The sequence below is a fragment of the Chlorocebus sabaeus genome, chromosome 25 (genome assembly GCF_047675955.1).
Source record: "Chlorocebus sabaeus isolate Y175 chromosome 25, mChlSab1.0.hap1, whole genome shotgun sequence".
Lineage (NCBI taxonomy): Eukaryota > Metazoa > Chordata > Mammalia > Primates > Cercopithecidae > Chlorocebus > Chlorocebus sabaeus.
This window is the reverse complement of record NC_132928.1, coordinates 5,265,091-5,292,517: the sequence shown is the minus strand read 5'-3', so window position 1 is coordinate 5,292,517 and position 27,427 is coordinate 5,265,091. Positions and strand designations below refer to the sequence as shown.

Sequence of the window (27,427 nt, the reverse complement as noted above, 5' to 3'; positions counted from 1 at the left end):
TCCTGACCTAGTGATCTGCCCGTCTCGGCCTCCCAAAGTGCTGGGATTACAGGCTTGAGCCACCACACCCGGCCCAAAAACCCTTCTTGTATTGCTTGTCTATCAAAGCCAGGAAAGTGGGGGATTAATGTAGTTTAAAATTTTTTTTTTTTTTTTTTTAATTAGAGACAGGGTCTTGCCCTGTCCCCCAGGCTAGAGTGCACTGGCGCAATCATGGCACACTGCAGCCTTGAACTCCTGGACTCAAGCAATCCTCCTGCCTCAGCCTCCCAAGTAGCTGGGACTAGGTGCACACCACCATGCCCAGCGAATTTTTAAAACATTTTTTGTAGAGACAGAGGTCTTGCTATGTTGCCTAGGCTGGTATCAAATTACTGGCCTCAAGCGATTCTCCTGCCTCAGCCTCCCAAAGTGTTGGGATTACTGGTGTGAGCCACCACGCCCAGCTAAAAAAAAATTTTTTTAGGGGCGCTTCTACAAATAATGAAAGGGGGATAAAAGCACTGACTTAAAAAAGCCATGGTTAAGATGCTATCAATTTTCTCCCCTTTTCATTGATTGGAGAGTTGTAGAGGACCTTAGAGATCATTTTGCCTAACTCCCTCATCCCAAAGACAAACTGAGGTCTAGAGATTGCTCAAGGTGTTGTGACTATGAACATCTGAATCCTGATGCTTAGTCCAGTGTTCTTTCTCCCTTACCACTCCTCTTCCCCATGGCAGTACCCAGGGCCCAGTCCATAGACTACTATCGAGTACTCCTATGTGCATCTTTTTAGTACGTATCATTTTCCCTTGCCTTTTTCCTTCTATCCTGTCAGTGGTAGCAACCGCCCTTGCTAATCACCGTAACCTCAGCTGAGAGAGCAGAGGAAGCAAGATGCAGCTCAGTTCATCAAAGCCTAGCAGGTCCCCTCAGCTGCCTTTTCATGCCTGCCACACAGACTACAGTAGAACAAAACCTGACCTGGTCTTTGAAGCTAAGAGCTAAGAAAGCTTCCCATAGTAGTATTTCCCGTGGCACTTACCACATTCTAGCTGGTATTATAGTTATTTGTATGCAATTAATCTCTCTTAGATTGTACGTTCCTGGAGGGCAGAGTATGCCTATTCATATTTGTATCTTCTTCTGTTCTTGGCACCTAACACAGTGCCTTGCACACAGAAACAATAAATGATTGTTGAGTGAATAAGTAAACCTGATTGTGGTGTTCTATTGCTTTTTCAGCAAGAAGTCAAACTGATGGCCTTTAAGTCAGAGAAGCAGCAATGGAGCAACATAATCAAAGTTCACCATCTTTGTTTTCAAGGCAGTCACGTTATGAAATATTCTGACATGCTAGGCTAGGAAATGGCTATAATTGGTTTGCTTGAGACTGGAGAAATCAGCTTTGCTAACAGGTAATACTTTGTCAAGTAGTTGTGAAAAATATCATATACTAGGTGTAATTAGTTGTCCTCAAAATCTAAATAAACATTCTAATATATGTAAAAAGGCAGCAAGATAGAGAAGGTAAGTTTGAAATTCTACAGTGTCTGGATCTTTGTCACCTGAGTTTATGTACTTTAAAGCAAATATACTATTTTACTGTGTAGTATAGCAAAGATTGAAATATTCTTGGTAAATGAAGCCTTTTGGATCTAAGCCATATTTTTCATGAATGTTTGAAAAGGTAGTAACTTTTTTTTTGCTTCAGCTAAATACAGTCTAATGACCAAAGGTCATTCAAAGCTTCCGGCTTATCATTCTTCACTACAGTAATCACAATAATCATGGTCTGGACATGTTAAAGGGACTGTTCACTGAGCTAACTTGGTTCTGAGCTCAGGTGCTCTTTAGTAAGTTCTTGGGTAAAGGCTGCTTTTATTTTTAATTGCTTCCCTCTGAAGCTGGGTGGAGAAGAGTGGGTGGGTGGGTGGTCGGAATCAGCAGGCTGAGAGAGAACTCAGTGGTTTGCCTGTGGCTTCCTCTGCTGTATATTTGGTTTGCTACATCCGTTATGGAGCAATCTTGGTTTCATCTATATCAGTTCCCATTAAACGTTAGCACCTAGTCAGAATGTGAGTTAGTTGAACATACACTTTAATTCCTGTTTTCTAGATCTTATTTCACAGGTTGGATGCAAACTGGGTAAGAGGTGAACCTCTTGTGTTGCTCAGTTAAAAGTGACACATTTGACTGCCACTGATATCTGTCAGGACTGAAGAGACCTGTGGGGCAGGGTGAATCCTCTGGGGTAGCTTTACATAAATTTGTCAATTTTCTGGGAGAGAGTAATAGGATTTACCCATGTTAGCTGGTAATTTTCTATTTTACCAGGTACAATAATCAACTTATGGCCATACTTGCTGATTCAAACAGCAGAGAAGAAAAATAAACTTACAGTCATTCTTATTTTATCCATTACCTACCACCTTCCTTGCCCTCCACCGCCCTCCGTTTTGAAGCAAACCCCAGACCTCATTACATCTGTAATATTTTAGTATGTTTCTTTGTAAGATAAAGGTTCTTAAAACACACGTGACTATAGTAGCAACGTCACGTATAAACTGTCAATTCCTTAGTATTAAGTATCTAGGCCAGGCACAGTGGCTCATGCTTGTAATCCCAGCACTTTGGAAAGCCAAGGTGGAAGGATCACTTGAGGCCAGGAGTGCGAGACACCCCTGGGCAACATAGTGAGACCCCGTCTCTTAAAAAAAAAATTCAGCCGATATAGGCACCTATACAGTCCTAGCTACTTGGGAGGCTGAGGTGGAGTGATGGCTTGAGCCCAGGAGTTCAAGGTTACAGAGAGCTATCATCACATCTCTGTACTCTAGCCTGGGCAACAGAGCAAGACCCTGTCTCTTGAAAAAAAATTAAAATTTGTTGAGATTTCCCTCTACAAAACTTGAGTCTGTTTTACAATTAAAGCAATCAGGCCAGGTACAGTGACTCATGCCTGTAATCCCAGCACTTTAGGAGGCCGAGGTGGGCATATCACTTGAGGGCAGGAGTTCAAGACCAGTCTGGCCAACATGGTGAAACTTTGTCTCTACTAAAAATACAAAAATGGGGCACGGTGGCTCATGCCTGTAATCCCAGGGCTTCGGAAGGCCAAGGCGGGCGGATCACAAGGTCAGCAGTTCCAGACCAGCTTAACCAACATGGTGAAACCCCGTCTCTACTAAAAATATAAAAATTAGCTGGGCGTGATGGCGGGTGCCTGTAATCCCAGCTACTCGGGAGGCTGAGGCAGGAGAATCGCTTGAACCTGGCAGGCAGAGGTTGCAGTGAGCCAAGATTGCACCACTGCACTCCAGCCTGGGCAACACAGTGAGATTCCATCTCAAAAAAAATAAAAATAAAAAATAAAAATTAGCCAGACATGGTGGTGCGTGTCTAGTCCCAGCTACTTGGAGACTGAGACATGATATAATCGCTTGAACCTGGGAGGTAGAGGTTGCCGTGAGCTGAGACCCGCCACTGCACTCCAGCCTGGGTGACAGAGCGAGACTGTTTAAAAACAAAAAAACAAACCCCGAAACAATCAATGTGAAGGAGTCTCCTAATTTCAAGTGTCATTTACTTCTGTCAATTAAGCAGTTCACTAGAATCAAAGTGGGGCCTTAAACTTTTCATCTTTCTTTGACAAGTCTTAACAGTCAATTTTTCCAAGGTAAGTGGCCATCTATAGACACCAAAGAAATATTATATGGTGTAGTGACTAAAAACATGAGCTCAGAGGCACCTAGGTTTGAGTCCCAGCTCCTTCATAGGTATACCTTTTAAAGCCTATTTCCCTCATTTGTAAAATGAGAATTAGCATATCTGCCCCACAAAGCTACTTTGGTATTTAAATGAGAATACATATAAATGGCTCACACTCATAGTGACTGGCCTACAGTAAGCACCCAAATGAATACTTGCTGCTCAATAACCAAATAGGTGTATGTGTATAATTAATGTTGTGGTTAGTTCCTCTGAATGCCCCTCTTGCTCCTGCTTTTTGTTCTTTTCACTGATGTATAGCATAATGGTCTTGTGGTTTTCAAACACCAACAACTGAATTGGTACCAGGCTGACAGCATAAAATTACCTTGTCTTGAGCAGTGACTCACACCTATAATCCCAGCACTCTGGGAGGCCAAGGTGGTAGGACTGTTTAAGGCCAGGAGTTCGAGACCAGCCTGGGCAACAAAGTGAGACCTCCGTCTCTATATAAAAAAATTTAAAAATGAAATTACCTGGAGTGTTAACACGCACACACACACATACACACACTCCAGATCTCCCTTTTGATTTGAGATCTGAAAGGTGCCTCAGAAATCTGAAACTTAGAAAAGCCCCCAACTGAGTCTCACATGCATTTGGATTTAAATTGCAGGCTTTGGAATAACAGGTTATATCTTCAACCTTGAGTTTATCACCTGGAAAATAGTGAGCAGTAATACTTGTATACAGTAGACAGTTAAATAATGTATGTGAAATGCTTAGCTTAGTGCGTGGCATCTAACAGGCACTCCAATTGTTTACTTTTTGCTAAGAGGAAGTATAGAAAGAAAAAGGAAAACCAAGTTAGTTTAGTTTTTTTGTGTACAAGTTAACAGCAACTTACACAAAAGGTCTTTTCATGCAAATCCATTAATGGGACAAAAAAGCCCACTTAAAACATACCTGTGAAAGGTTCAGGCATGTTCATCTAAAGTTTATGTTCCTTTTCAGAATATAGCATACAGATCCAAAATATATTTTGTTTCCTATCAGAAGTGCATCTGCCTGTTCTTTAAAAATGATTTTTAGAAAGTTTTGTTGATGTTAATAAAATTATGGATCCCTTTTCTGAATGCTTAGGACACAAACTGATATTCTTCATCTATGGGGGATGAGGGAAAATTATTCAACATTTGGAAACTATTTGGAATACAATTTCCAATCCAATGTGTAGCTCTACTTCTTAATTATATTCAAAAAACAGTAGGGAAAAAAGCCACACAGGCTTTTTTTTCTAAATAAATGAATATGCTAAATGAACATTTAGCATATTCTATGAACACTTAGCATATTCATTTTCTTCTGTTTTTTTTAAAAAAGCTAAAGTTGCAGTGAATCACTTTTATTCTAGATATGTTCTATCACCATGGCTAATTGTTTTAAATGTCTTCCTGCGCGTATGAAAGAATTCTAAAGTCTTAAATCATATAGGAGGGACTAATGGACATAAAATTGCACCAACTTTAATATCATGACCAAGGAAGCCACTACTCCTTATATCAGAAAGGGAAGTTAAAACTTGTCTCATCTGAGAATAACAAAAAACAAAACACAACAAAATAAACTTGATTGAAAATTTGCTATTTGTCCTTTTGATTCCCACGTTAGCTATAATGACATGCTGATTTAATAACTTTAAGTACATGACCAGAATGTTTCATATATAGCAAGCTCATTTAAGTAGGCTAATCAAGCTTGAGGGCGAAGAGCCCACTGCCACAAAACCAACAACAAAGATTCTTGAAAGATGTGATATTATGAGGGGAATACTTCTGTTTGTTGAATCTTCCTTAACAGTTTTAGATTTTTTGGAAAAGAAGTCATTAAATGATGTAATACCAGTTTTTCTTTTGCTTAAGTGGAAGAGAATTAGACTGTATTTTATTATTGAGACAGAGTCTCGCACTGTCGCTCAGGCTGGAGTGCAATGGTGCGATCTTGGCTCACTGCAACCTCTGCCTTCCAGGTTCAAGCAATTCTCTTGCCTCAGCCTCCCGAGTAGCTGAGACTACAGACGCCCACCACCACACCTGACTCATTTTTGTATTTTTAGTGGAGATGGGGTTTCACCATGTTGGTCAGGCTGGTCTTGAACTCCTGACCTCAGGTGATCTGCCTGCCTCAGCCTCCCAAAGTGTTGGGATTACAGGCGTGAGCCACTCTGCCCAGCCAGATTGTATTTTAAATAAAAATCTGTACTCTTAGATTTGTTAAGGCTGAGAAAATTTCTATACCTGGTCCTGGGAATTGGCATAAACTCTAAATGCAGATGAATAATCTGACTAAATTAGCTAAACCTGCTGTTAAAGTATAGCTGTACTTACAGAAAACAAGTAGAAAAACTTCTCCCTTCTCTTTCCTGTTAATCAGAGGAAGCTGAAAACCATGATTTTCTAAGCAGTGAGCAGTACTAAGGAAGCAATACCACTCACAGCTACACTCACCATTAGTTGGCTGCCAAATACTTTTCACATTTGAACTTTATTTTTGAACAAAAATAGGGCATGCAATTCCTTTGAAATGCAAATGCTCCTAAAATTTTTCTAAGTTTATCCATGAATGCACAATGGCCCTTAAAAAGATGATCCCAGGCCAGGCACGGTGGCTCACGCCTGTAATCCCAACACTTTGGGAGGCCGAAGCAGGTGGATCATGAGGTCAGGAGTTTGAGACCAGCCTGGTCAATATGGTAAAACCCCGTCTCTCCTAAAAATACAAAAATTAGCTGGGCGTGGTGGCATGCGCCGGTAGTCCCAGCTACTTGGGAGGCTGAGGCAGGAGAATCACTTGAACCTGGGAAGCAGAGGTTTCAGTGAGCTGAGATCGCACCACTGCACTCCAGACTGGGCGACAGGGCAAGACTCCGTCTCAAAAAAAAAAAAAAAAAAAAAAAAGATGATCCCAACAGACTAACCACTGCTTCTTTAGTTATCACTCACAAACTCTAGGTACACATATGGAAGGCAAATTCGGCAAATCATAGCCAGGCATGATGGCTTGTGTGTTATTTCAGCACTTTTGAGAGGCTGAGTCAGGAGGATAGCTTGAGCCCAGCAGTTCAAGTCCAGTCTGGGCAACATAGTGAGACTCTAAAATACATAAAAATTCAGCAAATCAATTGTTTTAGGCAAAAAGCATACTACTTAAACATTCAGATTAATGGATATTAGGAGATGTAACACACCAAGAATTATTTAGGTATTCATTCTGTTTATTGAATTGAAAGAAAGGGAATACAAACGATTGGTTAAGTGCTGTGCACTGACATGGAAAAGGTGTATTTAAAAAAAATCCCAGTAAAGCAAATCAAAGTTAATGTAGTTTCAACTGAACAAAAATTTAAAGACGTTTAATACACTACACATTTATAAAATAAAAGTCAACAAAGGGTGTTTTGTAAATAGTTAGTAAACAAGTAAAAATAAATATCAGAGACCTGAAGTTTTTATATTTTAATGAACAAAGCAAAGAAATTTAAACTAACTAAATATAATCTGAGAGGCAGTTAAAAAAACAAAATTCAAAACCCACCAAAATTGAAGAACACAATCTTTTGAAACATTTAATCAGTCCATAGCAAATAGTTATTACATACCAAAAGCTCTAAGTGTTAACTAGTTCCACCACAATGCCATGTAAATCTTGACAATTTAGATATCTTGAGATCAACACTTAAGTTCTTTTCTTGATCTCTACAGCTTGGTTTGTAAGTACATACATGCTTTTGTGGATCTATTCCCCTCGCCACACACACACATTTTCAAGGAGCCAATAACATTTTTTCCATCTGTGCCTAAAAATGTTACAATTCAGTTCTAGCACATTGACCCTGGTAACGAAAATGTTTAGGTTAAAGATGGGGACACAATTTCAGTCTTATAAAAATATACCAGTATTAACCAAACCTTAAACTCAGAGGGCACTTCACATGTGCACGAGACTTTTAGTAAAAATGACAAGATCCTAGAACAGCTGTTTCCAGGACTTTTTAATGAATCAAGTACTCTCTCTCTCACACGCACACAGCACACACACACACATTTTTATACTATTAGTTTTGTTAAATCCAGGCTATCTGGATTAAGTAGATAGGGGATGGGTTTTTATAGTTTTTATTTTTGTAACTATAGGGCAGCTACTATAACAATAGCTTAACAACACTGAAAAATTTCAATTAAGTTCACCCTGTTTTTAGAAAGTGTCTAAGTGTAAATGCAAATTCACCTCTTCTTAAGTTAGTAGTTTATATTAAATCAGATATGGTTTCTGAAATGGAAGTAATGTGTTGGAGAGCAACCCAAAAGGAGAGTTGCTAAATTATGAAAGAGAAATTAAAGTAAAACCAAATCAAAATATTTATACATTTTAGAGATGGGACAAAAAGGATATTAAGAAAAATGTCTTCTTTCCTCCCCATTCAAAAGCAGCCATTCTTCTACTGTGAAAGAAACTGACATGGATATTTTCCCTTTCAAGAGATGTACGATATATTTACCCACTGTGAGGCAGAGGTGATAGGGTCAGTTCTTGTTTGCAGGAACCAACATCCTAAAAAAGAAAATTTCAGGATGGGGAGGGGTGGGAAAGAAGGATTTTCTATTAATGTCATGGAATGCCACTCTAGAGGCAGAACACTCCTAATAATAAAATTCACCATATTACTACTTCTGTTTCTTTCAGACTAAGAAAATACTGCCAAAATTGGATTTTTTCTCCTTTCAATTGCAGGATAGTCTAATTATTTAAAGTTAGGGAATCCCTTTTTCCCCCCCCACCCAATAAAATGGGCCAATTTGTAGGGATATATGCAAATAAAATGTTCTCTGTTTAAAATACTTACCTGGTTTAATGTAACACATTTATCTGGCCAATAAGAGCAACAGAAATGTAGCTGTTATGAAGACTAATAAAATACAAAAACCAAAGCTGAAGCTTTGTCATCCCTCCCCATTAACTCCCACTCCAATTCTTTACTACCCACATACTAATCTCAGTAAGCCCCAAGTCCAACATTTTATCATTAATGACCAATTATGTGGAGGAAAAAGACATTTAATTTTATATTTGCTCTAGCCCTTAATCAGTGCATAACAACAAAAACATTTTTAAGCACATGGAAATGAGCCTACTAACCTGATTTTTGGAGCCCAAATTCTCCACTCTATTTTGATCTATGTGCAAAAAGTATTGGTACTTTTCAATTTATACATTTGTTAGTATCCTGTGGCTGGCTTCATAGTATGAGATCACTCTTAAGCCTACTACAGAGCCTACAGCACTATCAGAAGTTTTCAATTAATAGCTATGGATTCGAAAATCCTGCGATCAGTTTCTTATACCATAAAATTCTAGGCTTCTTTACCATTTATTTCACCTTTCTAGCACAGTCACTGCATGGCAAATGTATGAAACAGACGTTTACAGCAAATTGGCACAGCAAAGTACCAGTATATACAGGAAGCTGCCAGTTCAGACAGACCCGGAAAACAAACTCACCTAGCTGCTATAGAAACCTTTGCATAGTTGTTACTCCGTTTTAATAGGAGTTATGTTCTTGTAAAATGTGCCTCACTTTTACTCCACTTTTTAAAAAGTGTTTTTTAACTGTACTTCAGAAGCACTCTGAAAACTCAGATCTAGGGGTGGTTAGGTGAAGTAGAGTAGAATCTGAGTGCCAAATTGCCCCTGAATGGGCACAAATCTCAGTGTTACAAATGCACCATAGCACACTGTAACCAAATTTGTAAACAGCTGTGGAGTTTCTATGCCCACATTTAGTGATGTTACTTACTGTAGAGACTGGGGTGTATTAACGGCTTCAGGGTATACGTGAATCACCTAAAATATGAATGGTTTTTAACTATACTGAGGTAAAGAGAAGTTGCCACTTAATTACATACAGTTACCAATGAAGATTTTTATTCAAGCTTAAAGTAAAAATAATTTTAGTTAAGAAAAATGAAGTACCAGATAAACTGTAACATATATTTTAACTTAGAAGTATCAAAACAGAAATTTTTGGATTCTCTAAGTGGTGGTCTCTGCAAAATGGAGCTTGAAGAAATCTTTTACATACCAATTTGATAAGAGTCTGCTGACCACAATCTGTCATTTTCTTTACTACGGGCTTCTGGGAGAATGCATGCTATTTTAAGGCCAAATGTGTTTTTCTTTCTTCTCCCTTTCCCTGACTTTTCCCTTTCTCCCATCCCCAACCACCTACCCCACAATGGAAGAATTTTTGACATCCAAGCCCTCTCTCTTTGTGGATCCTGGAGGAGTCTATTCATGATCATGATTATATTATAGACTTGGCTATGCCTAAAGGGGAACTTAGTACTAAGACTTTTTCTTCACCAGAATCTTATTTTGGGAGTATCCCCATTCTCTTTCCAACAGCTGGGATCACCCTATTTATCCTCTACTGAAAGAAGGAGGGAATTTCAAGGGAGACTATGTTATATTGTATTCAGCTGTTACGGAGTTTAAAAGCACAATGTGAACATCAGGCTTTTGGCTTATTTTAAATGTGAAATTCTCAAAATTAAAAGTGCTTTTCCATGAAGGAAACCTTTCCTTAAACAGGAGGGGAGAGGGAAAGACTATCCACAGCACCAGTTTAGAATGAGGTTCAGTATGGCAATATCTGAAAAAACTGAGAAGAAATATTCTTTAAATTTATGTATCCCTATATGTCAAAATATTAAGGGCAGTTAAGAGAAATGACTATGAAGTTTTAATCCCAGTTTAAGTATGTCTGTAACCTGCTGAATTCTTCTAATAATTTCAATTATACTATAAACTTCCAAAGTGGTTATATCTGTTGATTTCTACTCTTTTGCTAGATCACACCAAAATTACTTCCTAAGTTGAGAACAACCTGGAACAAGCTTTACTGAAAACCAACTGACTACTGATCTCTCATGTTGGTGTATTTAAAATTGTTTTTGAATCTTGAATTTCTTCAAGATCGGGTACTGATGTTCCTTCAGGAATAGAACAAAAGGGGGGAAATCTTCAAAGCATTACTCTGAATTTCCTGTGTAACGTCCTTCCAAGCACTGTTTCTGACCATGTCTCATGTGGTATTCCAGAAGAGCTTCAGTTATACTGCGTATCTAAGTCACTGAGGAAACTGTTTTTAAGCTGGTTTAGATTCCACATGTATACAAATGAAGTCACTTTAATCCTATAAATACTTCTTAATTTATTTTTAAAAAATTGTGCTGTTAACCCTTTTACGGGGCAACAAGCTATGTGAAAAGTACAAAACTTTTTGTCAAATGTAATATTGAGAGTGCTTTTGACATAGTTCACTGGTTTATCATCTGGATCAGTATATACTGCGCAACGGGCAAGGCTAGAATCCATGAACCAAGCTGCAAAGATCTCAAGCTAAATAAGGCGGAAAGATTTGGAGAAACAAAAGAAGGAAATTCTTTCCTATCCAATGTATACTCTTCAGACTAATGCACTCTTTCTATCAAGCCTTCTAAACTGTTAAATAAAGTTTTCCAAACAAGCATTTAAACTTCATTACACAGAAGAGCAACAAGAATGGTATCCTGCCAGACAAAAGACAGGAAGGAAAAAAATATATATACTGAGTTCAATGGGTAAGCCTGAATGTAGCACAGTTCTTCACAACCGATGGGGGGATAATTCAACATGGTGTCCAACAACGTTCTAACGACGTGCTTCATCTCAACTGGTTACTATGAAGCAAGGTGTAAATGTTTGGCCCCAATCGGGCTTCAGAAATGGTTCTTTTTTCATGACGAGCATGTCTGTCCAGCTATCAATCATGTTTGTTTGCACCAAATCCCAAGCCATTAAAATACGACTAATTTTAAGTTAAACAGAAGTCGTCTGCTCCAAATTCGCCATCAACTATCCATGCTACTGCATTCCTCTGAATGAAGACAAGATGAAATGTATGGGGAGGGGCCGGGAGGGGGATGGAGAGGAAAAAGGGGAAGGAGAGAAAAAAAGTTACCAGTTAGAAAGTTTCAAAATTAGCATTATGACATTACAAAATTATACTATCATTAAAAAATCAAAGCAAATTCTTGATACTTTCATCATACTCATTAAAACAATGTGTGTATATCATGTCTTAGACCATATATTACGATCTAAATTCATGATTATTTTGAATACTGAAGAAATCCAAGTGACTAATCATGTTAGAATCTAATGCTTTTATTTTTTTGAGACAGGGTCCCACTCAGTCACCCAGGCTGGTGATGTAATTTGGGCTCACTGCAACTTCTACCTCCTCGGCTCAAGGGATCCTTCCACCTCTGCCTCCTGAGTAGCCAGGATTACAGGCACCTGCCACAATCCTGGCTACTTTTTGTATTTTTTTGTAGAGATGGGCTTTCACCATGTTCCCAGGCTGGTCTTGAACTCCTGAGCTCAAGCGATCTGCCTGCCCTGGCCTCCCAAAATGTTGGGATTACAGGCACCGGCCACTGTGCCTAGCCTCAGAATCTCATACTTTTGAGATATAATTCATATACTATTCAATGTAACCATTTAAAGTGTACACTTTGAACCTGGGAGGCAGAGGTTGCAGTGAGTTGAGATTGCGCCACTGCACTTCAGCCTGGGCAACAGAGTAAGACTCCATCTCAAAACAGAAACAAACACAAAAACAAAAAAACAAAAAAAAAGTGTAAAATTCAATGGTTTTTAGTGTATCCACAGAATTATACAACCATTAACAATCAATTTTAGAACATTTTCAACATTCATTAGCAGTCAAACACCTCCCCAAGCCCTAAGTAATCACTATATCTATGTTGTCTATAGATCTGTCTATTCTAGACCATTTCATATAAATGGAATCACAGTATATGGTCTCTCGTGTCCTGCTTTCACTTAGCATACTGTTTTCAAGGTCCATTCATACTGCAGCATGCATCAGTACTTCGTCCTATTCCATTTTATGCATCCTTCAAAAAAAAAAATCACGCCTGTAATCCCAGCACTTTGGGAGGCCAAGACAGGTGGATCACCTGAGGTCGGGAGTTTGAGACCAGCCTCACCAATATGGAAAAATCCCGTCTTTGCTAAAAATACAAAATTAGCTGGGCATGGTGATGTAATCACTCAGCTACTCAGGAGGCTGAGGCAGGAGAATTGCTTGAACCCAGGAGGCAGAGGTTGTGGTGAGCCGAGATTGCGCATGGCATTCCAGCCTGGGCAACAAGAGCAAAACTCCATCTCAAAACAAACAAACAAACAAAAAAACCCCACAAACTTAATTCTACTGTTAAAATAAAATTTTATTTATAGTCTGTAATTCTACTGTTAAAATTTATCCCTTTTGAAATGGAGTTCAGTGAAACATTTTTATTTAAATGACTTACAGTATTTTACTGTGTTACATTTTTCCTTTTTTGTTTCACCTTCAGAGACAGGGTCTCATTCTGTCTCCTAGGCTAGAGTGCAGTGGCATGACCGTAGCTCACTGAAGCCTCAAACTCCTGGACTCAAGGGATCCTCCTGCCTCAGCCTTCCAAGTAGCTAGGATTACAGGCATAAGCCATCATGCCTGGCTGTATTTTGATTTTTAAATATTGATTTATTTAGCCTCATCTACATTTTTCATTAAGTTATATTCTAAATAGGTATTACTTTAATTAGAAAAAGTGTTTTGGGGGCCAGGCGTGGTGGCTCACGCCTGTAATCCCAGCACCTTGGGAGGCTGTGGCGGGCAGATCATGAGGTCAGGAGATCAAGACTATCCTGGCTAACACAGTGACACCCCGTCTCTACTAAAAATACAAAAAATTAGCCGGGCATGGTGGCAGGTGCCTGTTGTCCCAGCTACTCCGGAGGCTGAGGCAGGAGAATGGCGTGAACCCAGGAGGCGGAGCTTGCAGTGAGCCGAGATGGCGCCACTGCACTCCAGCCTGGGTGACAGAGTGAGACTCCATCTCAAATAAAAAAAAAAAAAAAGAAAAAAAAAAGAAAGTGTTTTGGGGGTGGAAGGGGAATACTCCAGAAGATAACTTGCAAAAAGGACATATAGCCAAATATCTGAATATACAAGTATTGTTTTTCTCTATTTCAGGTGAAAATGACAATCATTTTAGGGCTACACCCATGTTGGCAAAGTACAATGGAGAGTTGCTGAACTGGACCCAGATCCTACAAATTAGCCAAAATTTGGCTCACTCACCGAGGTGAGGGTCTACGTTAGTCAGATTCACCAGATAGCAGCACACTCTTATGCCATTGCTATGGAGGCATAAAACATATTCTCTTCTGGAGTAAATCTGTTACTACATACCTAGTATTTTCCTACTTCTTTAAACCAAGTATGTTTATTTGAAGAAAAAACTTCCAAATGACTAATAAAATGAGAAAAGCACAGATTGAATCACAGTTGCAGATCTATAAAGACTTTGGGTTTGCAGGCCTTTGGTTGAAACCCAAACAGGACAACACAAGAAGGTAAAGATTTCTGGTCTTAGCTGATTTCCTAGAGGAATGTTAGAATGTCAGGTAGTGATCTACAAATACAAAAAGGCCCTTCAAGGTTCTGGGCAAACGAATAGTAGTTCTCAAAATTTTGACCCGTGTGCTCTTCGTGTTTTGTATTCTCATCTCTGATTGCATATCCTTACCAGCCAGTGAGATGTGGTCAAGCCTTCTACAGTCTGTACCACAGAGACAAAAGTAGGGAATATACTTTTTCAAACCATACAAGCTACTCCGATAACCCTCCTCCACAGAGAATCACTTAACTGAGAGCAATTAGTCATCTTTCACACTAAAAAAAAAAAAATTTAGGTGGGACATGCTTAACAAAAAATCTGTTTATAGATAAACTGCTTTCTTCTAAACAACCTAAACATTTTACACGCTCTATTTAAGAGTGAGTCATTGACATGAAGTTTCTCATTACCTCTTTGCTGTAGTACTGATATATCATGTTCAATCAAGCTTTTGGCCTTAACTGTTAGCCTTATATTTTGGCCTTTCTTCACCCCCAAGTATCTCAAAGTGGTGGGAAAAAACCTTTCAGACTTAGACTTGAAGACCTGATGGCACTCAACAAATGAATTAGTTTTGCCATGCTGCAGTTTCCTTACCTCTAAAAATAATGATAAAAATACTTCCCTTATAGGACTATGAAGACTTTATGCAAGATAGTACATGTAAAGGGATTAGCATGCTGCTTGGCACACAGGTACATGATCAATTTTAGTTCTCTTCTCTTTCCCTATCCATTAAACACAACTCATGTTAGTATGATGCATGGTGTAAACAGACGTTAAACAGTAAAATCCATAATGAAGATATTTAATATCTAAAGTTGTTCAAATTTTGAATGGTTAGTTTCATGTGTATAAAATGCTTCCTACAATACTACATTTAGGTAGCATGATGAAGCAAGATTTTCAGTAAGATTTTAAAAGTGAAACTACTAAATAGCTAACTGGATGTCAATGAGGTATCATATTCCAGCTTATTCTTTTCACTGTCCCCCCGAAAACAACCACTACACTATTGGTTCTTAAGATTACTTAAACTCATTCTGTGGCCTGAGATAGGGTACAATATGTAAAAGAGAGAAATCATATACCACACTTTAAATAAACTGCTACTTAAAACTGCTTTAAGTTTGTAATAAGCCAAGCAACGTTTCATTTGGACAAAACATAGTAATATTACACAATGGTATTACCTTCAATATTCTGGTGGTCTATAAAAGGTGCTGGTCCCCATATTCTAACAGTGCCATCATCTGAGGCGCTGGCCATCATGGATGGAATCTGTGGGTTCCAGCTCACACAGTTTACTGTACGTGTGTGCCCTGTCAGCTCCGCAATTGGCAGTTCACTACGTTTGTGCCAGATGTAAACCTTGTGATCTGAACATATGGTAATTCAGAGAAAAGTTTTACATTAATAAAACCAACTAACTGATCTTAAATTTATCATTCACTGCACACAGAACAAGACTCTTTACTAGAACTTACGGGGAAAATAAATATACCATGAATAGTTTAACATGTTACCTTATGAAAAAACGTTTAAATATACACTTTTTTCTGTTAAAAGATGATCAGCTCTCATCAAGTCACACACAAAAAAACTATCTGCCATATTCTGTCAATACATGAGTAATGAAGAATTATAAATCAAGGCCTTTGAACATAAACAAATCCAGGATAGAGATGGTGATAAATTCTATGGAAATGAGAAGTGACAGAAAAGCAATGTATCCAAATTGAATAATGAAGCAAAAATGAAGACGACAGCTAAACCTTTATTGGGTGCTTGCAAAGTACTAGGTATCAAGTACTTAATGCATATTATTTAATATTCATCACTACCCCATAAAATGGGTATTCTGCTTATCTTTTTTTTTTTTTTTTGAGACGGAGTTTCACTTTTGTCACCCAGGCTGGAGCACAGTGGCGAGATCTCGGCTCAGTGCAACCTCTGCCTCCTGGGTTCAAGCGATTCTCCTGCCTCAGCCTCCCGAGTAGCTGGGATTATAGGTGCGTGCCACCATGCCTGGCTAATTTTTTGTATTTTTAGTAGAGATGGGGTTTCACCGTGTTAGCCAGGATGGTCTCCATCTCCTGACATTGTGATTCGCCCACCTCAGCCTCCCAAAGTGCTGGGATTACAGGCATGAGCTACTGCGCCTGGCCTGCTTATCCTCTTTTTAATCGTGATTGAAACATAGGTTATGGTTAAGTGGTCTGCTCGTGGTTAACAGTTAGTAAATGGTAAAGTTGGGATTCACATCCAGCAGCCCTGCTCAAGAGCTAACTAGTGAGAGTAGACAGTGGTCCCTTATCTGCATCATGATATGGCTTTGCAGACTATAATCTCATGAAGTGACCACAACAATCAAAATCCCCTACAGCTTTGTTTCTTTGTAATAAACTAATCTTCAAAAAACTAGCCATATAGTATAGAGAGTATTGGTTGAGAGTATGGGCTCTGGAATCAGACTACTCAACATTGTATCCTTCCTCCAACACTGACTAGCTGGGCAACTTTGGGCAAATTACTCACTCTTTACAACCCTTCACCTGTAAATGGGGACACAAACTTCATATCATGTTGTTATAAGGATTAAATATATTTGTATATGGAAAGGTGTTTGGAATAAACACCATTTATTACTGTGATGAGATTAAGTACAGGCGACAGTTCTTGAACAGAGGGCAGAATCCCAGGGCAAATTAGAAAAGTGTATAACTTAATGATATATCAGTTAAGTATGTGGCCAATGTGCAAACTATCAGTGGGTGTACTGCCAATTGAGGAAACCTTACAGGATGTGCCTTAGCTTCAACATTTCTGACATGAAGATAAAAAGCTGGAACTGCATCTGAACTTTTTGTGTGTGTATGTGTGAAGCAAAAGCTAAAAGGCACCAATTAAAAAACTGAATTTATCTTCTTAGAAGTATCGGCCGCTCAATAATTTTTGAAAATAATTTCTTACATGAAATGAAATTAGAAAAAAAAAAAAAAGTAAAGACAGATTAGCTGTATTTCCTTCCTAAACTGAAGAGGTCCACAAAGAGAAGGACCACAGGGTTAAAGTGTGAATGCAACTGAAATATTTCTCTATTTGGAGGAAAATGTTTTTGTGAATATATATTCAAGAAACATATTTGCTGAAAGGCAGGCAAAACAGGATTTGAAGTAATCAAGGTCAAAGTGACAGGCTTTATCATCAAGTTCTGTTTGTTGTATCAATTTGAGAAATCTATTGCTTATGCAAAGGTAAAAAAATAAGTCCAGTTTTTCTACATATTGCCAGCACAGTGAAAAGGCTTGAGTAGTGGTACAACTTTTTTGGGAAAAGGTTTCTTAATTGCTCTATTTTATACTGGCACTTACATATTTGGGGATTTGGAGGGTCATTGAAATATATTCCTTACAAATAAATGGCAAATGGATTACTGTGGTCATCCTGGGAGATAATATACTCACTACATCTGATTGATGTTCAAAACATTTTCAAAACCATTGTAAATCACTTGAGTCATAAGAAGACTAATCTCTGTACTTGACAGTGGTCTAATATGTAGCCCTAAACCAGAAGATAATGTGGTTTAATTATAGTATTCGTCAGGGTTGGTTCTAAGTTAGTTTGGGCTTAAAAAAAGTTTGGCTTTTCTAGGGATAATGGTAGCCTTACATAATTTGAAGTACCTCTAGGGTACATATTTTTAGAAAGAGCTGTACGGGATTCTCAGGCATAATTAAGAGATAATTAAGAGAAAGAAAACCTACCAGAAGCAGGATTGAACAGACCATGAGAGAAGACATCTCATAAATAGGAGGAATTTTAAAGCAAGAAGACAACATATTTAGACCACAGGAAAATTTAATTAGAAACTGTCTATTATCTCCCACGATATATTAAAAACAGACAAACAAAACAAAACAAAAAGCCAATAGAGAATCTAGAAGTAGATTTTTCCTGACTGGAAAAAAGTAAATTCCCAATTGCTACCTAACAAATCACTCTTCTTTCCTCCCAATCTCATCTGACACTGATTTTTGGTGGAAAGAAAGAACTGATGAATTCAGGCTGGGCGTAGTGGCTCACGCCTGTAATCCCAGCACTTCAGGAGGCTGAGGCAGGTGGACTGCTTGAGCTCAGGAGTTCGAACCAGCCTGGGCAACACAGTGAAACCCCATCTCTACAAAAATTCCTTGGGGCTACTTGAGGGGCTGAGGATGGAGAGACTGCTTGAGTCCAGGAGGTAGAGGTTGCATCAAGATCGTGCCACTGCACTTAAGAAAAGAAAAGAAAAGGAAAGGAAAGGAAAGGAATAGATGAATTTATATGCTTGATGTTAAAATATAAATCTCTAAATGTCTTTCTTTGTCCCAATCCTTAAACATGCCTTATTCTTAAAGGAAAACCTCATGTGCACTTTATGATCCGCTTATCTACCTACATCAGTTTTTTGTCAAGACAGGGACAGTAAACATCTTATACATAAAATAAGTGGAACATAACATAATCTAATTCCTTGGTCTATCTTATAAAACCAGATTCAGTATATATTTTTTACTTTTTGTAGAGACAGTGTCTAGCCATGTTGTCCAGGTTTGTCTGGAACTCTTGGCCTCAAGCAATACTCCCATCTAGGCCTCCCAAAGTGTTGAGATTATAGGTGTATGCCACCATGCCTGGCCAAAAAAGGTGACTTCAGTAATTTGCTTTTATAGTACCTAGAACTGTACAGTGGGTATTCAAGAAAAATGTGTTGAATAAAAATGTGCAATAATTTGCAACTAGTTAAGTTCCTATCACCTTAAAAAGTACACTAAATTTTATTACTGCCTCACTTATTTGTGCTTGCATCTTCTAAACAATTCACGCTTTAAATCAGAGTGGCTTTAGGCATATTCCTGTCTGGAATACTGACACTTTAAGATTAGAGAACAAGTTTATTCAAAAGTGTAGTAGTAGGAAGAATTCAGTTAATTTCAGCTTTCCTAAAATCTTAAGAATTATCAAACTCAAATTAACTCTGGTGACCACTGAAGAAATACTGAAGAACTACAGTTAAATCTGTCCAAGTTCAGGTAGAGCATCATAATTAACCTTGATTTTCCAGACACTACCAACCCTTAAAAACCATCAGTCCCATAAAAATACAAGTCAACATATCAAAGTATAATAATTTAACTAAATCTTGATTCGACACACTCTGCACCAAACACTCTGCTACATGGTCAGAATAAGCACTGCTGATCCATGACAATATGGAGGGCTTAGGTCATTACAGAAAAGAAGAAAGTAATACATGACAGTATGTAACAATTTGTGATAATACGGGGGCTTAGGTCATTACAGACAGAAATTAACCATGTATTGGATAAATAAAATAATTTTAATTTACTACCTTGAATTTTCTTGGAGATGTGACTGCCTTCACAAATTGAGACTTACAGACTTTAATATCAACATATGTAACCTGATAAGGACACAATTTACCTTCACTGCCACTAGCGATGAAGTCTTCATTATGGCCTCCAAAACATGAATGAATTGTATAAAACCCTTGCGTAACACCTTGATACTTTCTTACTAAAACTCTGTCTTGCAAGTCCCATAAATGAACTCCCTGCAGGCAAAGGAGAATACAGGTATTTACTCTACCTCAACTCAAACAAATTTTAAAAAGCATATGTAAATGTCCCTTTGCCTGATGAAATATCTTCATTTTCTATTATGTGAAATACCAATATTCTGACAAATTTACGGTTGATTATACACATTTAAGGATCAAACACATGCAATAAAATTTAAGGGTAAGTACAAAATTTTGTTAATATAAATACATTGAAAATAACAGTGAAAATAAAACTTGTACTAAGCCGAATTTTTCAGAAAATTATATTAATAAACATACCTGAGTTGCTACATTTAACAAAGCTAATCGGCCATTTTTTGAAATAGTAAAAGACATAATAGGATGATCTTCTTGTACTCTGGAACCAGAAAATAATTTGTCAAAAACAACATATTAAGAGTCAAGACATTCAAATTATCAATATATAAGATGTACTACCTTAAGTATGACAATTTTGCCTGTAATCACTATTACACACTATACTTCAATTGAGATGAATCTGAGTTAATGATTACTAAGTACCATGTGACCACCAATCCAAATTACCAAGCAAACCAAAACAAAAAACATGAAAACTGTGAAAAGGCAAGTTCCACTACACATTTTAAGCAGGTAATTGTTGTTTAATGGAAACAAAAAATAATTACATGTTCCTATCTGTAAGGTCCTCGAAGTTATAGCCCCGAATTCGCTGGTGTGTATCTGATGCCAGAACAGTCTTCCCATCACTCAAGCACCAAAGGCATTGCACTCTTACCCCTTCCCAGGAGTCAAGGAGATTACCATCTAAATCCTGAGTAAGAAAAAACTACTATTAACTTCATTACTCAACAGCACTCAGAAAGCAAATAAAGAACCAAAAGACTCCCTTCACAGCATCTTTTAGTAACAGGTTTTTTTTTTTTTTTTCCTGAGACTGATCTCAACCTAATTGTTCTAGAAGTGTTTGTAACCATGAAAATTTGAATATAGGTCAAATTTCATTACAACCATACTTAAGGGAAAGCAGAAAGACACTCTGTAGCTCTATCTTCCCTTCAATAACTCACCATGCATAAATAATACAAAGAAAGAAACAGTCCCTAAGTTCCAGGTAAGGTCTTATTTTTATTCGAAAATAATTTAAACGTTCCTTTAAAATTCACTATACTGGAATTTGTCCTATAATATTTAGGAGTTGCGAAATGGAAAAAGATTTCTAAAACATTTTATGGCTTCATACGGACTGCAGGAATCTGTTAATGACATTTTTCATAATTTACCAAATTTGTAATGCGCTCTACTGATCAAAGCTCTTATAGTCATTAGCTCATTGAATATCCAAACTTCTGAGAGGAATTACCCTTCCCATTTTATAAATTAGATAATCCTGTATCTTGATGCCTTAACCCAGTATAGGACAGCAAGCTCAGCAGAAATATACATGATCATCTTGCACGCAGGGAATTAAGAACAATTTATAACCATATTGAGATAATACAACATCAAAATCCACGTGTTCCAAATGAACTTAATAAAAGAACCTGATAACTTGTTTTAGCTAAATTAAATGGCTTATTATTTTTAGTTTAAAAAATTGATCTGGGGTCGGGTGTGGTAGCTCATGCCTGTAATCCCAGCATGTTAGGAAGCCAGGGCGGGAGGATCATTTGAGCCCAGAAGTTTCAGGCTGCAGTGAGCCATGATCACAGCACTGTACTCTAGCATGGGCGGCAGAGAGGGAAACCCTGTCTCTTAAAAAAAGAAAAGAAAAAATCTGGACATGCATACTGGAACCATGTGCGTCTGTAACATGAGACATAGAATCTAGACACTATACTGCAAGTAACAGATAAAGTTTTATGGCAAGGTAAACTATGATTTATGATATAAATGATACCTATGATATAAAGTTTACCTTGCCATAAAACTTACTTTAATCATTCCAACAATCCAAAATAATTAGGGCGGCTACTTATTAGAAGTTGACACAAAGATTGAAGAGTTCTCTGGTAGCACTTGTCACCACTTTTATTATTCAAACATTAATTAAAGGGAGTCTACTCATAAAATACAGCACTTTTTTTTTTTTTGGTTACAAAAATCTCAAAAGAATTTAAAAATTTTTTTCAATTCTTATTAGAAAATTGCTTATAAGAACAAAAATGTTTAGCATAACACATTTTTTTTTGTTCTACTAAACCCAAAGTCTATACTTTGTACAAATATTTGAAATGTTTAAAAGAAAGGAAAAAATAACCCAGAAAATTCTATTGGACAGCGCTTGTCTAGGACGATGGCAAAGTAGGTGTTCATAGAGTATATTTTGTTTTACTTATTTTTTTGAGACAGAGTTTCACTCTTGTTGCCCAGGCTGGAGTGCAATGGTGTGATCTTGACCCACTACAATCTCCGCCTCCTGGGTTCAAGTGATTCTCCTGCCTCAGCCTCCCAAGTAGCTGGGATTACAGGTGCCCACCACGATGCCCAGCTAATTTTTGTAGTTTTAGTAGAGACAGGGTTTCACCATGTTGGCCAGACTGGTCTTGAACTCCTGATCTCAGGCGATCCACTTGGCTTGGCCTCCCAAAGTGCTGGGATTACAGGTGTAAGCCACCATGCCTGGCCCATAGAGTGTATTTTATAAGATACTGAGTCAAGGAAATTGTTTAAACAAAAGTACATTTGCTTTTAAACCAACAGACACTGGGAAGGGGGCACTGAATACTTACACACTGATAGAACTGCCCACGCTGACCTCCAGTCACAAAGCGCTTCCCATCTGGATTCCAAGCCACACTTGTCAAACTGTCTTCATGAGACTGGCTCATTTTTGTCCTTAGTTCTCCTGTCTATAAGGAAATAAAACTGTAAATGAGACCTTCAAGATACCCCTCTAAAGGAAATATGTGGAAAAAAAAAAAAAATAACTGGGATGTCTGGCTGGTTTCCCAGTTCATTCTTTTTTTTTCTTTTTTTTGAGATGGAGTCTTGCTCTGTCGCCCAGGCTGGAGTGCAGTGGCGTGATCTCGACTCACTGCAAGCTCTGCCTCCCGGGTTCACGCCATTCTCCTGCCTCAGCCTCCTGAGTAGCTGGGACTACAGGCGCCCGCCACCATGCCCGGCTAATTTTTTGTATTTTTAGTAGAAATGGGGTTTCACCGGGGTCTCGATCTCCTGACCTCATGATCCGCCCACCTCGGCCTCCCAAAGTGCTGGGATTACAGGTGTGAGCCACCGGGCCCGGCCTTCCTAGTTCCTTCTAAGTAATGAATTGTTTCAAGTGATCCTACAAAAAAGAGACTACAGCACCCAGAAGAGAAATTAAGGACTTGAAGAAAAACCCAGGAGTTGAACAATGTCTGGCATAGGTAACCCAAAGAGCAGATATGAGATAAACTTCAGTAAATCTCTCATCTCAAATCGATTATATTCATAAACTAAAACACGTAATTTTTCCCAAGCAAGATAATGAAAAGTCCAAGACTACATACCTATTCCTTCTGAGCTTCTACTTCTCAGTCCAAAGTTTTTTATAAATTTTATTCTAAAACTGCAGTTAATGCAATTAGCAATTCCTCAAGAACATGATTACTGAGTAAAAAACTGTACCCATAGGTGGTGGTGCATGCCTGTAATCCCAGCTACTCGAGAGGCTTAGGCACGAGAATCACTTGAACCCAGGCGGAGGAGGTTGCAGTGAGCTGAGATCACGCCACTGCACTCCAGCCTGGGTGACAGAGTGAGACTGTCTCAAAAAAAAAAAAAAAAAAAAGAAAAAAAAAGAAAAAAAAAAGAAAAAAGAAAAACTATGCCCATAAAGTAGGCCAAGGGCAGTCTAAATAAATTATGTTGAATTTAATATTCAAATGCTCACAATATAGTAGGGAAGGTAGGAAGAGAGAAAAAAAACATTTTTCTGATACACAACCTTATCTCAATGAACAGTACTAGAAAGAAGAACCTTTGTACTGTTTAACATAGCCATTCCATGGCATTTCTAAGTAAGAACATTTAGTGGTTACAATAGTTAAGTATCATCCTGTTACATTTTCTGAATTACTCAACTTAGAAGGTATACACATACCATTTAATCTAGTCTTGATTCCATTTTGTTCATGGATTAGAAACACGATCTGAGAGATAATAGCTGCCCTTGGTATAATAATAAAAGGGCATAGTTCTCCTGTGAGAAATGGGTAATCAAAAGTAGAAATAAAAGAGTGAAACCAAAGGGTATGATTAGGAAATGGGGCCAAGTACTAAAAGAGGGCACAAAAACAGAAAACCAGGTCTCCCTTACACTGGAAAAAAAGTGTTCAGCAATATAAATCCTTCCCCCAAATTGTTAACTAGTCTCCCCTATTTACTTTGGGTTGACTGATATAAACAGTTGAAAGTTTAGAGCACAAATATACAAGAAATAGCTAAATTCTTGGCATTTTCTATTGAAAAATACATTAACATACTAAGTTCTGAAGGCAGAAATGGTTTGTCTTCTCTTATTATGCTCCGAATAGTGAGTGCATGAGGTTACTAGATTAGAATTTTTCTAATTTAAGAAATGATTAAAGAAATCTAAAAACCGATGAAAAGATCACCCTTTCAGAAGAAGTTTAAGTATATAAAGTACTACACAATGAAAGTTATGTTAGAACATAGTTTAATTGTTCAGAAATTCAAAATTGGTCAAAGAAAGACTACAAAGGCACTCTACATTAAATTTCTATTACAGGATTAAGACTATATACTTTCTCCTTTGGAAGGTGAAAAGAAAGCTTTAATGGAAAAAAGTTTTCTTTGATCTTCTAGGTCAGACTCACTGCAAGCTGTTTTACTGAGGGAAAGCAATTTTAATATTCTACTCTGTGTTCTGCCACCTCCCTGAACCCAATCACAAATACAACATCGATTAAATGCTGATTTGACAAAAATGGCATAAAACACATTTTGGGAACAACCGTGGATTTTGATCATAAGTACTAGATAACAGAGAATTACAGTTAATGTTCTTAGATATCATAACATTTGAATAGGTAGGATGTTATTTTTTAAAAAACACATGCTTAAGTATTTAGGGTAAAGTATCTAATTTACTTTCAAATGTTTTAGATATGTATATATGTGTAAGTACAAATGCACATTTCTCTTTTTTTTTTTTTGAGATGGAGTCTCACTCTGTCACCCAGGCGATCCAGGTGTGATCCTGGCTCACTGCAACTTCTGCTGCCTGGGTTCCAGTGATTCTCCTGCCTCAGCCTCCCAAGTAGTTGGGATTACAGGCGCCTGCCACCGCCCTTGCTAATTTTTTGTAGTTTTAGTAGAGATGGGGTTTCACCATCTTGGCCAGGCTGGTCTTGAACTCCTGACCTCGTGATCCACCTGCCTTGGCCTCCCAAAGTGCTGGGATTATAGGCGTGAGCCACCACGCCTGGCCACAAATGCATGTTTCTATGCACGTATGTACAAACAAAATATCACAAAACCTTAACAACTGTTGAACCTACAGGGGTGGGCACATAGACCATCATTCTCTTATTTCAACTTTTCTTAATATTTGAAAATTTTCTTAATAAAAAGCTGGAGCTGAAACAAGGAAATGACTGACCAGAAAGGCAGTCTTACTATTATAACTACAGGATTTCTAAAACATGAATTGTAAATAACAAACTGAACCTAATGCTGACTCTCCCTAAAATGGAACCCTGCATAAAATTCAAATTTTCATATATAAACAGCAATGGGAGGGCGGTGGCTCACGCCTGTAATCCTAACACTTTGGGAGGCCGAGGTAGGTGGATCACTTTAGGTGAGGAGTTTGAGACCAGCCTGGTCAACATGGTGAAACCCCATCTCTACTAAAAATACAAAAATTAGCTGGGCGTGGTGGCAGACACCTGTAATCCCAACTACTCGGGCGGCTGAGGCAGGAGAATCGCTTGAACCTGGGAGGCGGAGGTTGCAGTGAGCTGAGATCGCGCCACTGCACTCCAGCCTGGGCAACAGAGCAAGACTCTGTCTCAAAAACAGACAAACGAACGAACAAACCCAGCAATAAAGCCCTTAGTAGTAAGTACCGAAAACATCATGTAGCCTCACTAAACTAGCTTAGTATATAAAATATAGGTAAGGAGATGGCGCAACTGCCATCAGAATGGAAAATCTGGTTTAATGCTGACCTTTTACATTTCAAAGGTAGTTTTAATGTACAACTGTGAAACTATGAAACCATTATAAATCCTTTCTGAGGAAGCACAGTAAATAGTATAAATTCCACAGGACAAAGCCAAATATCCTGAAAACACTTATCATTCTTTCAAAAATATATTACTGAGCATAATATTTAAATTGATAAATCTGGAAAGTTGGGTTCCACTTGAATAACTAAGAGATACAGTATAGTAATTTAGGTTGAATGGTTCTGTTATGTAAATCAATGAAGTTATAATGAATATGTACATTATGATTATGCCGTACTTAAAAGCTAAACCAAAGATGGAACTCGCTCACTTGTACATTCCAAAGCCAAAGCTCAGAGCAGTCATCTGGGCCACAAGCAACAAGATAGTTGTCATCTGGACTCCATGCAATATAAGAAACGCCATAAGCATGTCCTTCTAATGTTTTAAGCAGTTTTAGCAGGTGTGTGTCCTAGGAAGGAAAATAAACAATTCAGTTAACTCCTATCACTAAAGTCATTGTTTTCTGGTGCAAGAACTTAAATAGCTACAAAGATGTACTTTGATAATTTAATCTGAGGAAATTTTCAGACCAATTTTCCCTTTAACAGCTTGCTTCATAAAGACTCATTCACATTGCAACATCTATTAAGCATCTACTACACCATTAAGCATCTACTATATACAAGTCATTGTGTACTCGATGAAAATATAAAGATATATTTATATTTTTACTATATGTATAAAGATATATTGCATTTGACCTTAGAAAGCTTTCAAGGCAACTGAAAACAGATGGGTATAATGAGCTATCTCTTACATATTTTTAAACAACTTCATTGAGATATAACTTACCATAAAATTCATCCTTTTAAAGTATACAACTCAGTATATTTTAGTATATTCAGAGTTGTGCAACCATCACACCATCGAATTTTTAGAACATTCTCATCATTTCCCAAAGAAACCTCCTACCCATCAGCAGCTGCCATACCCCTCCCTGCAGCCCCTGGCAACCACTACTTTTCTGTCTCTGTCTCTATAGATTTGCCTATTCTGGATGTTTCACCTAAACAGACTTATATGTGATGTGGTCTCTTTTAATTGGCTTCTTTCACTTAGCATGTTTTCAGGGTTCATCCATGTTATAGAATGTATTAGTATTTAATCTCTTTTTATTGCTGAATAATATTTAACAGTATAATTATTTTGTTTATCCATTCATGAATTGATGAACATTTGGACTGTTTCTCTACTTTTTGGCTATTATGAATAATGCTGCTATGAATATGTATGAGTTTTTGTGTAGACATATGTTTCCATTTCTCTTGGGTATATACATAGGAGTGGAATTTCTGGGTCATATGCTAACTCTG

General features: G+C 37.8%; 1 protein-coding gene across 3 annotated transcripts in view; it reads right to left on the bottom strand.

Annotated features, from left to right (window-relative positions):
* Positions 1-9,653: 9,653 nt before the first annotated feature.
* WDR26 (WD repeat domain 26) overlaps positions 9,654-27,427 on the bottom strand; it is a 46,296-nt gene continuing 28,522 nt past the window's right edge. For all 3 annotated transcript variants that reach the window (XM_037985508.2, XM_037985510.2, XM_037985509.2), the window contains exons 8-14: positions 26,383-26,523; positions 22,605-22,724; positions 20,541-20,686; positions 20,173-20,251; positions 19,755-19,884; positions 15,458-15,643; positions 9,654-11,668 (exon numbers count right to left, since the gene is read on the bottom strand). In XM_037985508.2, the coding sequence (XP_037841436.1) occupies positions 11,643-11,668; positions 15,458-15,643; positions 19,755-19,884; positions 20,173-20,251; positions 20,541-20,686; positions 22,605-22,724; positions 26,383-26,523 (828 nt within the window). In that variant the 3' untranslated portion in view covers positions 9,654-11,642. The remainder of the gene's footprint in view (positions 11,669-15,457; positions 15,644-19,754; positions 19,885-20,172; positions 20,252-20,540; positions 20,687-22,604; positions 22,725-26,382; positions 26,524-27,427) is intronic.